Here is a 14,772-nt window from a genome sequence, read left to right on the forward strand (position 1 = left end):
GTTAATCACTTAGAACTTAATTTTATTCTTTAACAGTTACTCTCATCAACTTTGGCACCTTTAACAGGTGATTTCATGTATGAAGAGGTTGTTTTAAAACATTTTATCTTCTGGCAGCAACTTATTATAAAATATATCTTAGAAGGGTCAGGTGGTGGAAGAAAGTTCTCTCAGATATCATGTTTAGTAAACCAAGCATTTTTTTGGAAATTCTTGTTTTCTGATTTTTTCTTCAGATTTCTTGTTTTAATTATTTAAAATCACCCAATAAATTGTATATGTGTACATATATACGCATATGTGTATATGCGTGTATATGCACACATTCATTCACACACAAGTTCATTCATTTACCCATTCATGAAGTTATATGTGAACTGAACTGTAGGCACTTTTTTTTGGAATAAGAGCAACAGACTAAAGACCCTGATGCTGGGAAAGATAGAGAGCAGGAGGAGAAGGGGACGACAGAGGATGAGATAGTTGGATGGCATCACTGACTCAACGAACATGAGTTTGAGTAAACTCCGGGAGTTGATGATAGACAGAGAGGCCTGGCATGCTGCAGTTCATGGGGTTGCAAAGGGTCAGACATGACTGAACAACTGAACTGAACTGAACAGACTGAGGAAAATCTCCCACTCTACTTTATTCCATCTCAAAGAAAGGTTTATAAGGCTGTAAAAGAAAAAGAAAAGCTAATACTAATTTTTACTGTTGTTATTGTAACTAGTCTCATTGGAAACAATACTCAGACCTGTGGTATAAGGAGCCAGATCAAAAGATCTGATATGGAGTCTAGTTTTGCTGGTGGGACTTTTAAAATGGGGGGAACAGTTTCGATCAGTGACCCTTAACCAAGGCTATACTTGTGATTCATCCAAGCATTTTGATTCATTTAGTGCCAAATGCAACAAAATGGGCAATAGGTGACATTGATGCTTAATTAAGAACTACTGGACTAAAGAGTATTTAAATTCTTTGTTGGCTCTGCTGTTCTGCAACACTGTCCTCCCAGGCAGTGACAGATCCTCTGTTAACACTCATACCATTTTATATATTCCTTTTTACACATTTCTCTTACAACTTCATACATGTCAACATCCAGAGAATGGCTTCCTGAAAGTCAGGACAGCATCTTCTTGCCCTTTGAAGCCTTATCAATACCGAGAGTAGTGCTGGCTGTGGAATAGGGGCTTGGTATCTTGTCTAGAGGAGGTGGCCTGAAATTACCCTGCCTCTGATGAACTGAATACTTGTGGAGAAATGTGGGGCTCTTTGGGCACCTTGGGTACCCACTGCCTATTTGGAACTAGATCCACTTGGATATCAACAAATGCAATTAAAAAGCAAGGCTCTGCCCTTCAGAATCCACCCAAGTGTTGGTTGTTTGGTCATGATTCTTTACGAAAGATTGGATTGTAGAAGAGTGATCCTTCTCCTGGGCATGTCTGGGTACCCTTCAATCATACCCTCCTAACTTCTGTTACCCCAGAAGCCGTTGGGGGCTGGGGCTGGGAAGGCTCTGTGTTACTGCATATATGTCAAGATTGCCATGAGGGGCTGGATTCTAGGGGCCACATTCAGCTGGACTCACATCTGGTCAGAATTACCTTAGAAAATCCACAACACCAGCAAGATGCTCACCCTCCAAGAGAAACAGGAACTAAGAGCAGTGGAAGGGGATTCAGTGTGGGCCACCCAGTGACGTACTGACTGCGTGAGCGGACTTGTAGGCCTGTTCTATGGAAGTTCTAATTTTTTTAATTCATTTTACTTATTTTTAATTTCTGGTTTAACAAGCATCATCACCCTTGCATTTGGATGAGATGAATGGGTGGATAAGGCATTTCTGTTCTGTGGTCTGTAAAAAGCCCTCCTTTATTCATCCTGGAGCTTGTGCATTATTTGTCCCTGAGAAATTTTAGAGTTTCACAACAAGACTTCTGAATGCCAAGTTCCTGTGGCATTTGGGGTTTCTACAAAGCAATGTAGCCACCTTTTGTTTCCTTTCAGTAAAATATTTTCCTGGCCCTTCATCCACAAAGCATGAGGTCGGCCTTCCTTCAAGCTGTTACTGAAAGTCTAATAGGAGGGCCTCTATGCAAATTTATGAGACATTTTCACTATAAAATTGCTGAAAACATGAATGATATTTCTACAGTTTACTGTTTTTCACTTTAAGTACATTTTCTGACAATATGTCTTCTATTAATCATTTAAGCAGTAGTAGGAAACTTAAAGGAGTGTATTCAGAAGCAAGAATCCATGGTTCATTTAGTGCTGTCTAAAAAAATTTCTTATTGATTGGCATCCTCTGTGGCTATGTGATGTAATATTTATAATATGTCACCCAGCCATACATCAAAACAAGTATGTCTCTTGTTTCATTTCCATGAGAGATGTTGATTTCAGAGAGGTCAGCCCAGTTTTAGGTCACGTTGTGGCCAACCACTGGACCAGAAATGGGAAGTGACCAGATTTATGGAGCTATTGGAAATGACCCCAGAACTGCTTTAGGTTCTGTGGATGCTTTCCTCCCCTCCCCCCACAGCACCCCTTTTCCTTCCTCACGTACCCCCTGTGTGCCCAGTTGGATTTTCTTGGCACACGTCCACACAGTAAAACAGCCTCATTACATCTGCATGTGAGCATGAGCACACTACCAGGCTGTTTAGCGGTGCCCTGGTCCTGCTGGGACAGGAGCAAAGAGCCTGGGGTTTCTCTACGCCATTCATCATAGCTCATGGCTGAAATGTGTCCATTGCCATGCCATTATAGGCGCTGAAACCTGCTGCTGCTCTGCCGTGTGCACGCACTGGGCAGCTACTTTGGAGTGAATGTTGAATGGAGGTTCACGTTGAGTGGAGGTGCTGGACCTGAAGGTGCAGCAGCCTTCAGGATTGGGGCGGAAAGAGAGTGAGGTGGCCAAGTGAGCTGGGGGACCACCATCATCCTGGGGATCCCCTTGGGGCCTCCCATGGACTTGAATACTGGCCAGACAATGAATCAAGTATGGGGAGCTTGGATGCCCAGTAGGCTCTATTTCTTGCCTTCCTTTGTCAGTCTTTTCTTTCCTCTTGCTAAGGAAAGATGGTGGAGTTCAGGTCAGGGTACACAAGTGCCAGACCTCATGCATCAAACAAGGCCATTGGTGTCTTGGGCTCCGAGCACTCCTTCACTAAATCCTTCTGTCGCTAGACCCTTTATTGTCTCCTGCCACTCCAGTCTCTGGCGAGTCTCTCCTTCCTCCCTCCTCCTCAGTAGGCTCCTCTGTATTCCTTACAACTTGAAATTATTTAAAACATGACACCCTTTCTTTGTTCCTTCCCAGGGAGCAGCCCTGAGGCCTGCCCAGTGTCTGTCACACTCAGCCAAGGGGCAGCAGGGAGGGACTGGCTGTCCGCTGCTGGCCGCCCTGGGCTTCTACCACTTCCCAGCCGTAGAGGAGCCGTAAAACTTGTGGCTTACATAACCCAGTGAGCATTCTCCAGCTAATCTGCAATCTGGGCTTTGAAGATCACAGGAAAGCAAAGGTCACGACCTAGAGATCAAAGTGACAGAAACCCACAGAGTAATTGCTGGTTCCCCTCTGTAGAGGGCCTTGGTCTGTCCTGTGGGTGTATTATTTGCACCGAGACTTCAAACGTGCTGCCAGTGAACTGTGAGGGAAATCAGCTGGCCTTGGCTGGTTGTCAGGCGTTCATTAATGCTGCAGGTGAGCTCACCTCGGCTCATTAGAGGGAGAGCGTTGTCATCTCTTCACTCGCCGTCTTTGTACATTACTCTGTGGTCTTTATTGACTTTTCCTCACCGTCCTCCCTTACCTGAAGGTGTGAGTGGGTAGTGAGACAAGCAAATTGAAGCAATATGAAAGAGGAGAATACAGATGTATTTATTGTAGATTAACTTGGAGGCACATAGAAATCAAGCGAGCAAACTGAAGCTTAAGAGGCGGGGTAGCATTAGCCCACTCCCTTCATGGCACAGATGGAGAAACTGAAGCTCAGAAAGGCGGCAGAGACTGTGCCAAGGTCACACAGAAAGCTCAGCCCAGAGTCTGGGCTCTTTCCTCTGCCCTGTGAGTCCACACGCTTTTTGCTGGGAAGACCTCCCTCTTGTTTTTCCCTCCAACACATACACTTGAAAGCTTTGGTCTCTTCAGTAAGCTTCATTAAAGCCACTGCTAACTTTTCAAAATTAGTCAGAGACGTTTAGCTGCTGATCAGAGTTTTTGATCAGCGTGAGGTAAGCAGTGTTACCAAATGGGGTTGATGCCATCCAGAGCAAAGAAGCTTGGTGTTCTGCTGGCGTGTTCACGCTTTCCTGTTAAGCTTTGTGAAAGGATGAGAACAGTTCATGGATCACCTATTGCTGCCTTCAGGGGCCCCCAGTGGGGGGTGACCCCCAGCTTGTGTCCGCATTTCCCATGCATGAGAGCAAGAAGGCACCAAGAGGCAATAGGAAGAAGCATAGAATGCTGTAAAGGGAGGGAGGTGGGAAAAGTCCCCGTGACTCCAACGCAGTTCCCTTGGGATCTGGAAATGTGGTGTTTCTTGGGTAGAGTCTCAGAAGAAGAAACATGGCAGCCAGCCCCAGGAGCAGATGTAGGAGATCCATCTTGGTGTCTGTAGTTGTGCAGAGGGCCTGGGTAGCAGCCAGATCCCCCGGGGGAGCAGATGTGGGCCGGAGACAGCATCCTCCCTTCCCTTTGAAGTCTAGATGAAAAGTGCCAGAGCTTTTGGTAGAGAAAACTGACTTGGGAGCAAAAACCAAACAAACCAAAAAAGGCTTTCTGCTGTTGTTTTTGTCCCCCTACCAGTTGTAAGCATCTCTTTAGATGATTTCTTTCAGGAAATGGCACTTCCTCTATGAAAAGAGAGAGAACCTGAAAAGCTGTGTGTGGGTCTCACTTTTTAAGAATCTGTGTGCAGAGACAGGTGGTTCTTTGAACACCTTCCCAGGGTCCCTGGTCTCCTCTGGGTAACCTCACCCTCCATGTCACAGCCAGGAGGGCCTCTGACTTCGCGCCGCACCCCTCCCGGCCCTGAGGCTTTCTCCCAACCACCTTGGGAAGGTCAGGAAAATTGGCATTGCCCTCTGGAGCTGGGGATGTGAGCCTGAGAACTTAGACGGATCTCTTTTCATTAAGCAGTGCCCTGGCTTAACAAGCAGTTTTATAAATCTGAAGCTGTCTCTGGGTGCCGCAGGATTTATGGACGGGGGTTTCTGCCATAAAGTGGTTTATGATGGCTGCCTTCTGTGTTATTAGTAGCTGTCTCTTCCTTCAACCATTGCTGTTTGATAATAGCTTTAAAACACCCAGAATTACTTACCTGCAAGCCCCATTCCCGATAGCCCCTGTTGACAGTCTGAATAAGTTTACTGCCCTTTTGTTGTACTTTACCTTCAAAACAAACTGATTGAACCATCAATAGCTCGTGGAAGCTGACAGAGGCATGTCATCTGGACTAGCCCTGGTGATTGTAGGTTATCTGGGGGAGTTAACCTTCCCGCATTGTTAACTGAAATGTTTTATGTACTATGCAACTTTAGGATACGGCTGTGATAACCCTGGTAACTAAGTAATACATCACAGTAAAGAGATTTTGGTGCAACAAATAACCCTGAATTAAATTTACAAGGGTTGAATTGATATTGTAAAAGCCTTCATTCTGTGGCTTCGGGAATCCTCTCTTGTATTTTTATGGCAAACTTGTATTATACTCAGGATTGAAGCTGCAGCTTTTGACACCCTGACATGACCTAGAACGAAGGGAAATAGATCTCCCAAGACCAGAATGGGACGGGCAGGCAGAAAGCTCACTGACTAAGCATTGGCAGAGCTGGTTTAGAGCTGGTTCCAAACCACCAAGGGCAAGAAAGAAGGTCTGGTGGATATGGCTTCTGTCTGGGCACTGGGGACCATAGACAATGGGGGCAGGACAGACCATTAGCTGAACTGGGAAGGATACACTTGGCCACCTTATCAACTTCATAATTCCAAAACTATTAAGCCTTGTGGTGTTTTTGTACTTGGACAGTGATTCTCAGCAGGCCTAGCAGCATATCAGCCTCACCTGGGAACTTACTAGAATGTAAATTTGAAACTTCATTCCAGATGCAGTGAATCAGAAACTCTAGGGAGGGACCCTGTGACTTGTGTTTCAACAAGGCCTCTGGGGGATTCTGTCACCTCCTCAAGTCTGGGACCCACTGAGCTAGAATGTAAGTTCGTTGAGAGTAGGGACCTTGTCTGTTTTGTGCATCACCCATTCTTAGCACCAGGCTCAGTCTCTAAGTATTTGCTGGGTGGGTGAATGTGTAAATAAATGAAAGAAGACATTTCCTAAGGGACATACCGTGAGTCCTGAGCTGAGTCTCATACTGAACTATTTGGAACGAGCCTTCCTAGTATCTCTCAGACATCTTGAGGCATCAACCACCTGGAAATCCAGGCTGACCAACTGGGTGGGAGTCTGGGCACCCCTAGTTTCAGGGTAGCTGGCAGCCTGTTTCGTGGATGTTTCTTTGGTGTTGAAAGAAGAGTGCTCTGAAAACAGTAGCTCTTTGTCATCTAAAATTTTTTAACTAGCTTAAAAGCTAGCGCTTCTCTCTCTCTCCTTTGATTTCAGGGCTGTGATCCAAAGTGGGGCGAAATGACAACATGCTGTCTGTTGTCACCATGGTTCCTGCCAGCCCCGTGAAGACATCTTTCATTCCATCATTAAACATTGGCTGATTTTCTAATACTGATTTTTCTTCACCTGAATATTCATCTTTTCCCACCCTACACTTAGTGGGTGTCTTTACTCCTTTGAGCGTCACTCCTGACATATTGTTTCTGTCTGTACGTGTCTTTATTTGAAAGAATCTGTTGTCATCAAGACTTTGCTGCTACAAGCAGAGGATGGAAGTTTTCTCTGACACTGACTGAGGCCAGTGGGAGTTCTTCTGGAGGATAGAAAGGTATTGGGGCCTTTGCAGAACTTGTCAAATTTAGAGTAAGCTTAGGTGGCATTCAGAGAGGGAAAGAAGAGGCTTAGGGAGAAGTAAGAAAGAAGATAATGAGTAGCTTGAGGGCAGGGAGAGAGCAGGAAGTAGGCAGTCAAATTTCCAGGACCTCAGATGTTGGTGTGGAAGTTTCTGAGCAGGAAAAGGATACCACAAAAGAATTTAGAATATTTTTGACTTTAAGTCATAGGAAGGCTGTGACTAGAAACCTCTGAGCTATTTGGCATTTGAGTGATCAGCTGAGTCTTTTACCTGGACAAGCATATGTGAGGCCCTTTGATGATGTAGGACCATCCTATGAACTGGGGGTGCTGGCCTTGGGGACCTAAGGCTCCACTGAGGAGGGAGCCCTGCTCACACCTCAGGAACTTTGCACTGAGAAAAAAACTTAGTGTTTGGGAACTGCTTTAGGGCTTGTTTCTTTGAAGCTTTCTTAAGATTTCTTGTTCTTCTTTCTTTGTGTTTGCAAAGCTAATTTGTGCATAACCTCAAACTTGGTGCTTAGCTGTGCCAATTTCTAATTTCTGTATTTGAACCCATCTTCCCCATTATATTAGAACCCCTTAAATTGCCAAGATCCGTTGGATCATAGAAAAAGCAGAGAATTCCAGAAAAACATCTATTTTTGCTTCATTGACTACACTAAAGCCTTTGACTGTGTGGATCACAACAAACTGTGGAAAATTCTTCAAGAAATGGGAATATCAGACCATCTTACCTGCTCCTGAGTGATCTGTATGCAGGTCAAGAGGCAACAGTTAGAACTGGACATGGAGCAACGGACTGGTTCCAAATAGGAAAAGGAGTACATCAAGGCTGTATATTGTCACCCTGCTTATTTAACTTCTATGCAGAGTACATCATGAGAAATTATGGGCTGGAAGAAGCACAAGCTGGCATCAAGATTGCCAGGGGAGAAATATCAGTAACCTCAGATATGCAGATGACACCACCCTTGTGGCAGAAAGCGAAGAGGAACTAAAGAGTCTCTTGATGAAAGTGAAAGAGGAGAATGAAAAAGCTGGCTTAAAGCTCAACATTCAGAAAACTAAGATCATAGCATCCAGTCCCATCACATCATGGCAAATAGATGGGGAAACAATGGAAACAGTGACAGACTTAATTTTGGGGGGCTCCAAGATCATTGCAGATGGTGACTGCAGCCATGAAATTAAAAGATGCTTACTCCTTGGAAGAAAAGCTATCACCAATGTAGACAGCATATTAAACAGCAGAGACATTACTTTGCTGACCAGGGTCTGTCTAGTCAAAGCTATGGTTTTTCCAGTAATCATGTATGGATGTGAGAGCTGGACCATTAAGAAAGCTGCGCACAGAAGAATTGATGCTTTTGAACTGTGGTGCTTGAGAAGACTCTTGAGAGTCCCTTGGACTGCAAGGAGATCCAACCAGTACATCCTAAAGGAAATCAGTCCTAAATATTCATTGGAAGGATGGATGCTGAAGCTGAAGCTCCAATAGTTTGGCCACCTGATACAAAGAATTGGCTCATTTGAAGACTTTGATGCTGGGAAAGATTGAGGGCAGGAAGAAAAAGAGACAGCAGAGGATGAGATGGTTGGATGGCATCACTGACTCGATGGACATGAGTTTGAGCAAGCTCCAGAAGTGGTAATGGACAGGGAAGCCTGGCATGCTGCAATCCATGGGGTCGCAAAAAGTTGAACACAGTTGAGTGACTGAACTGAACTGAAAGAGCAGGAACCATGTTGTAATCACCTCTGTATACCTAGGCCTGGCATGAAGTAGGTGCTTAAGAAACATTTGTGCAACTGAAATGAACTGGCATTTTATAGTGTCCATTCTAATGCTTCTTTCCAAAATGGTTTGAGAGTGAGAAAGAAAAATTGGTCCCTGTCTTCAAGAAGCTTATAGTTTTGGTGAGGACATTAAACTGAAGGTCAATTAGAAAATAATATGGTGTTAGACTGCAGGGTGCTAAAAATGCCTCCTTGGCGTATTGAGAAGGGAGAAAGCAATGTGGGCTGGGGATGCAGAAGAAAACTTCTTGAGGGATTTGGAAAGATGAGTGAATACTGAGGATGCAGGATACAGGGAGAAAAAGTCAGATTCCCATGCAGATGATGTAACTTACCGCTCTTGACATTGGATACCCACCTTTTCCTCCTAAGCAGGAAAGGGTCTAAACAATTGCTCCTTTGATTAGAGGAGTATGGGAGCTTGATGGAAAGCTTCTGGGTCGGTGACTGACCCTGAGGAAGGAGAGCTAGAGGCAGATGTCTGTACCTTTTGTATCATTTTTTATATGTTTATGTATGTACCTATCTTCTGACCAGATGAGTCTTCTTGTCAAATCCATACACCTGCTTAAAGATAGTTCATCACACAAGTAGTCAGTCATTCGGTTATCCTTAAAGATGGTAATGGATCCCAAAGACTCTTTGCAGGGAGACCATATGGCATATTTGGGCTGTTAATGTCCACTGGAAACCAACTCCCCTTGTTTCTCCTTGATGGAGATAATTTTCATAGTGCCAGTGTAGAAGTAACTCAGTGATGATGAAAAAAAAGTCCTCAGCATGTCTGTCTGATCCCTCAAGGAAGCAATTTCTCAGCTATGTATGTTCTTACTTCTATCCCAGAGTTGTCCAGGTTATTATTATTGTCCTGATGGCAAATTAAAGTCTCTTGTCTCAGCTTCAAAATGAAGATTTTTTTATTCTCTCCGAGATGAGAATAATATAGATGACCCATAAGAATGACAGTAACATCAATGGTATGATCAGGTTGTAGGTTATTTTCTCTGAGAATTTCTTGTGCATCAAAGATTTTCAGAATGGAAAAAGGTAAATAAATGGATAGGATCTTATTGGTGAATCCAGGTGTGCAGTTTGTGAGTATACCTTTGAGTCGAGAACAACCATTAGTGTATGTTTTGAAAGTTTAGTTGCATATATGTATAAAACAGAACCATTTGAATTTCCCCAAAGAGTGATAATTCATTGTGAAAGAAGAGGGGAGAAGCAGCACCCAAGGTCTAAACTTCTGAAGACTTAATAATATAGTTTCCTGAACATCAGATAAATTGCATGAACCTTTGAGTCCATCACCCCAGTCTTCCTGAGCTGTTTCTGACTGTTCTCTCCCAGATGCTTTGTTCTGCACAAGCTGCCCAATTTGAAGTTTCTGGATGCTCGGAAAGTAACCAAACAAGAACGAGAGGAAGCTTTGGTCAGAGGGGCCTTCATGAAGGTGGTGAAGCCCAAGGTAAGCCCTCGACTCTCTTGTTCTTTGTGAGGTATGCCTCACCTGCTGGGTACTCTTCAAGGCTGGAGGAAGTCCTCCCGTGTGTTCAGAATGCACCAGGATTTCATCCATGGATACACCATTGGCCAAACAAGAAGTAGAGTTTGGTATAAGCAGGGTCATCCTGGGACTCTAGGGGGACATTGTTGGTATTACAAAGTGATTGGTAAGGTGATTTCAGACAGATGGCTCTTTACCAATCAAGCAGCATCATGCACAGCCTATGGTGATGTTCCCAGCATCAAGAAGAATTTCAAAGCAAGGAGGATTTCAGGCCTCCTTGAAAGTGTTTCATTTACAAGGTGAGACCTCTGCAGACTCTGGAGCTGAGGAAGGAGAAACAGGAGAGCATTGGACATTACTGTTTCTCAGGTAGGTGGGGTTCCTCTAGTGCCTCAGTGGGGGCTCTTCTTTCTCGGGGCCAAGGGGTAGCTGGGGGAGAGTGCTTGTCTCTTGTTCACAGGTGAGGGCTCAGTAGCCTTTGGAAATAACTGTTAGCACGGAAGGCGATTTTTCTGACAATGTGGTCTGAGACTGGTGTGTGCGTCTTTCATTTGGCTCTCCAGAGCTCAGGCGAATGCTGTTTACTGACCTTTGTTTCACCAGCTGAGTCTGCTTCGAGGCCAGGGGATTGGACATGGTCTCATGTTAATGGCAGCACCGATGAGGCAAGGGGGATTTGGCTTGGGGTCTTGGATTCACACACAAGGAGATTATGAAGGACATGGGCTTGGAAGGAGCTAGGATCCTTCAGTGAAGCCTGAGGCTGGGGAATGGGCTTCATGACTCCTTTGGAGGTCCGTCGTGTCCTAGAGCTCTGAGGAGCTGCAGTCCCTTCCTGTGGGAGCCTAGTTTGTGTGTTGAAATCTTTGGCCCAGAGATCCTTGAGGTCTCATTTGTCCTCACTGATGGACTTGGAGCGCTCTGCACGTGCATTGGAAATGATTAAGAGGGAAAGAGGAAAAAACAAACAGAACCAAAACAGAAAAATGAAACCTCTTCCATCAAGTCGCTCAGCTGGCAGCAGACCTCAGGCCACTTTCTTTCCCTGAATCCATGAGGTGCAACTTATTTCTCGTTATGCTGAATAAAATTGCTAACAGTTGTGGAAATATATGATACGGAGAGTAGAATACTGGCAGATAAATGTATTGTTACCTGTTTCAGCATGTGGGAAATTAATTGAGTGATTCGTTTCGTAGCTATTAAAGTGTTAACGGTTTTCCTTATGGAGACACTGATTTGATGTATTGCTCATGACTGCCTTTAGTTATTCCAGCTTTTGTGATTTTGTTCAAATGAAATAATTTATTTCTTGGCTTCCTTTTTTTTTTATTTTTTGGTTAAAAGATTCTAGAGACAGCCAGTATCACCAAACCAAAATACAACAAATGGAGTGTTTATAATATTTTGAGTTCCCATACATCCTGCATTTCTCACCATTGTGTATGCATGCATTTTATAGAATAGATACTATTTCTCCTGCTTTCATTGTCTTTGACATGGAAGCTCTCTACTGTCACTGGAAATCTGGAGAGGTCATAAAGATAATACCCATCATATTGGAATAGGGTATCAGTGGTGTCCACTACTGTTCTAAAGTTCTTTTGTGTCCAGTTATGTGCATCCTCACATAACCTTCAAATGTGGAAGGAAGGGAGCATTGACTTACTGTACAGATGCAGTAACTCAGGCCTAGGGATGCTGTTTGGGCTGCCCAAGTCATGAGCTCATAATTGTGAAAATCCAAGCTTCACCCATGTATCTATCTGCAGACCCCACATTCTTTCATCTCTTATTCCTGGAGCACTGAGCTGACCATTCCCTCTGTGCATCTCTCTGTCCAAACAGAACCTCCAAGGAAGGCCTAAATGAAGAAAACAGGTAAAAGCAGGACTATTCTGCTGGAGTAGATATGGGTGAGAACTGAAGGTGTCCCCTGCCTTTGAAAGCAGGGACGGGCTCCTTAAAATCCAGCAGTGGCTGATTCTGAGTCATTAGCACCATTGACAGAAATGCTCTTCAGAGCTCCCAGTCGGTTTCTGATCACTTACAGAATCAGCTCATTTGTGTGATTGAATCATTACTAACACATTTTTACTAACTGTGTTAAGCTTTGAAATACCCTTTAATTATCAATATTTGGAGAAAGACAAAAATACTCTGACAAAGCATCAGGACTTTTGGTGGTTATCCTGTTGTAGAGTCCCATGATTTTCAAACTGGAAAAGGGAGGGCTGCAAAACTCTCTGGTCTGTGCTTTCATCTTATGGGTGCAGGAACAGGGAGAGGGTATAGTTCCCTAAGGCCCCAAAGTCCCTTGGAGGCAGAATTGGGACAAGAACTCAGCCATCTGGGCTCCCCTGTGTAGTGTTCTATTTACCCTGTGACCCTTTAAGTGTACTGGAGGATTTCTCTGTGTTGCCAGTTTCATATCTGACTCTTGTGCCTCTTGTGAATGGCAGACAATTCCCTTTTGTCTGTTTTTTTTTTTGCAGAGAGATGCGCTTCTATTTTTCTTTCAGATAGAAAGAAGCCAAATGAGCTCCTTGCTGAATTAATAAATTGGTGTTAGAAAGGCTGGTTCTCGCCTGCTCACAGTATGTACAGACATGTGTTTGTTCCTTGCAGGTGTGTATATATGCGTTCCATCTCTGTGTATATATACATATGTATGTTCTGGGAGGTATGTGTACACTCGGAGTCAGCTCCTAAGTGGAGAGCAATTTCCTCTTGGTGAATTGCCGACGCTGCACTGAGCACGCTTGGTGAAGACTTATTTTTCATCACGGACTCAGAATCTCAAGTTGGCTTCTGTCCTTTCTGAAGCAGTGACAGTCTGTTTTGCTTATTCAGCAGAATGCTCTGATGGATGATCAAGGGGGCCGTGATTTGGGGAGCTGTTTTCATTTTATTCCTGACATAAAGTATTTGGGAGAATGGAAAATGCCTCTCCAATCACAGCCCTTACCTTGGAGGTAGGGAATGGGCAGTCTGGGTGTTCTCGGCTGATACAAATGCAGAATCATCCAGCAACTCATAAACCCCCTAAGTCACAAAGGCTTGATATGGTACCTGGCAGGCCCGGCGCTTGAAGTGCAAGTCAGTTCTCAGTGTCTCGCACAATGACACATTTCTCCTTCATGGCTGCCTTTTGGCTTTTGTTGTTTAAAAGCTGCCTTCTGTCTGAGTTCTGATTGTTCTACGGAAAGATGCTGTCATTCTTTAGGAATTGATAGTTAATGTTGCAGTAGCTCTTCTAATCTTGCTTTCTGTGTGTGTGTAGTGAATGTTCCTACAACAGCTAGGCTTTGCTCATTTCCTGAAATTTTAAAGAAAATATATACTCTGAAAAACATTGGCCATTAGATCATGGCATTGTCAATGCAGAGAGTACCCAAGTTGGACATAGAGGAGGTGATAGCCCCCCAAGAACAGCTTAATGACCAGACTCTGACCCGCCCCACCACTGACTGCTCCAAGAAACATAGATCAAAGCAGTATGGAGGCCTGTCCAGGAGGGCGTGCGTGGTAGGCATGCAGCCCTAACATCAGAGAGACAGTGCAAGAATCGACAGCCAGAATTGCTTCATTATTTCCTGGCATTGTAATTATTCATCCCTGTTCTGGCCAAGAGCACAGTTGTCAATTTTTTTGAAATAATTACTTAAAACTGAGCCCTCTTGTCTACAGGCACATATGGGAAGTTGGCTTCCAATGGTTTACTCTTTGGAATCTTTATAGAAGCAATAGCAGCCACCAGGGCAGCTGGACCGAGAACCTCAGCCTCTGTTAGAAAGTGTTTTTACACGTGTGTTTTTGCTTGTAGTCATGGCCGTTCTCTTATAGGCAAGATAGGGTCATAGGTTTATTTGTGAGTTTTGGTGTGTCCTTGAAAATATGGCATCCATGTCTTTGTGTAGGTTTCCCGTGGTGTATAGTTTGTGTATTTGTGTACTTTTGCATAGATGTGTTTATTGGTATCTGTTTTGGGGTTGGGGAATGTTGTAAGAATGTGTATGTGTGTAGCTTTGGAAATCTTCTATATTCTTGTCCTTAAACTGAAATTTGAAAGCTCATTGGGTCCAAGGACTACCTCCTTCCCTGATGATAGTACACAGTCCTGCTCTTGACACTTGAAGTTGGGCCCAAACTTTCTTGGGTAACTTTAGCTTCTTCCATCTGTGTCTGGTTTTGAATTTCCATGAAGAAAAAAAAAAGCATATTAGGAGTAGAAGCATCTGGAAGCCCGTTCTTTGTTGGGATGAGGCAGCTGCTCACCCCCTGGGGTGTCAGGTCTTTGAGGGCAGGGACTTGACTTTCCTTGCTTCTGTGTCTCTGGGCCTGGTGTATCACAGAGGCTCAGCCAGTACCATCAAAACAATAAACTGTGAACACAGCATGTTGGAAAATCTATCACAGAAGCTGGTTCATTTTTTTATTGCCTCAATATGGTCCTCTGCAAAAGCA

The 14,772-nt window shown here is 44.1% G+C and overlaps 1 protein-coding gene across 1 annotated transcript in view; it reads left to right on the forward strand.

Moving 5' to 3' along the window:
• Positions 1-14,772, forward strand: part of LRMDA (leucine rich melanocyte differentiation associated) — a gene marked incomplete at its 5' end in the record, with an annotated part of 1,193,353 nt that overhangs the window by 680,238 nt on the left and 498,343 nt on the right. The window contains one exon of the mRNA XM_044942025.2: positions 10,146-10,263. Within this exon, the coding sequence (XP_044797960.2) occupies positions 10,146-10,263 (118 nt within the window). The remainder of the gene's footprint in view (positions 1-10,145; positions 10,264-14,772) is intronic.

The sequence above is a fragment of the Bubalus bubalis genome, chromosome 4 (genome assembly GCF_019923935.1).
Source record: "Bubalus bubalis isolate 160015118507 breed Murrah chromosome 4, NDDB_SH_1, whole genome shotgun sequence".
Classification (NCBI taxonomy): domain Eukaryota; kingdom Metazoa; phylum Chordata; class Mammalia; order Artiodactyla; family Bovidae; genus Bubalus; species Bubalus bubalis.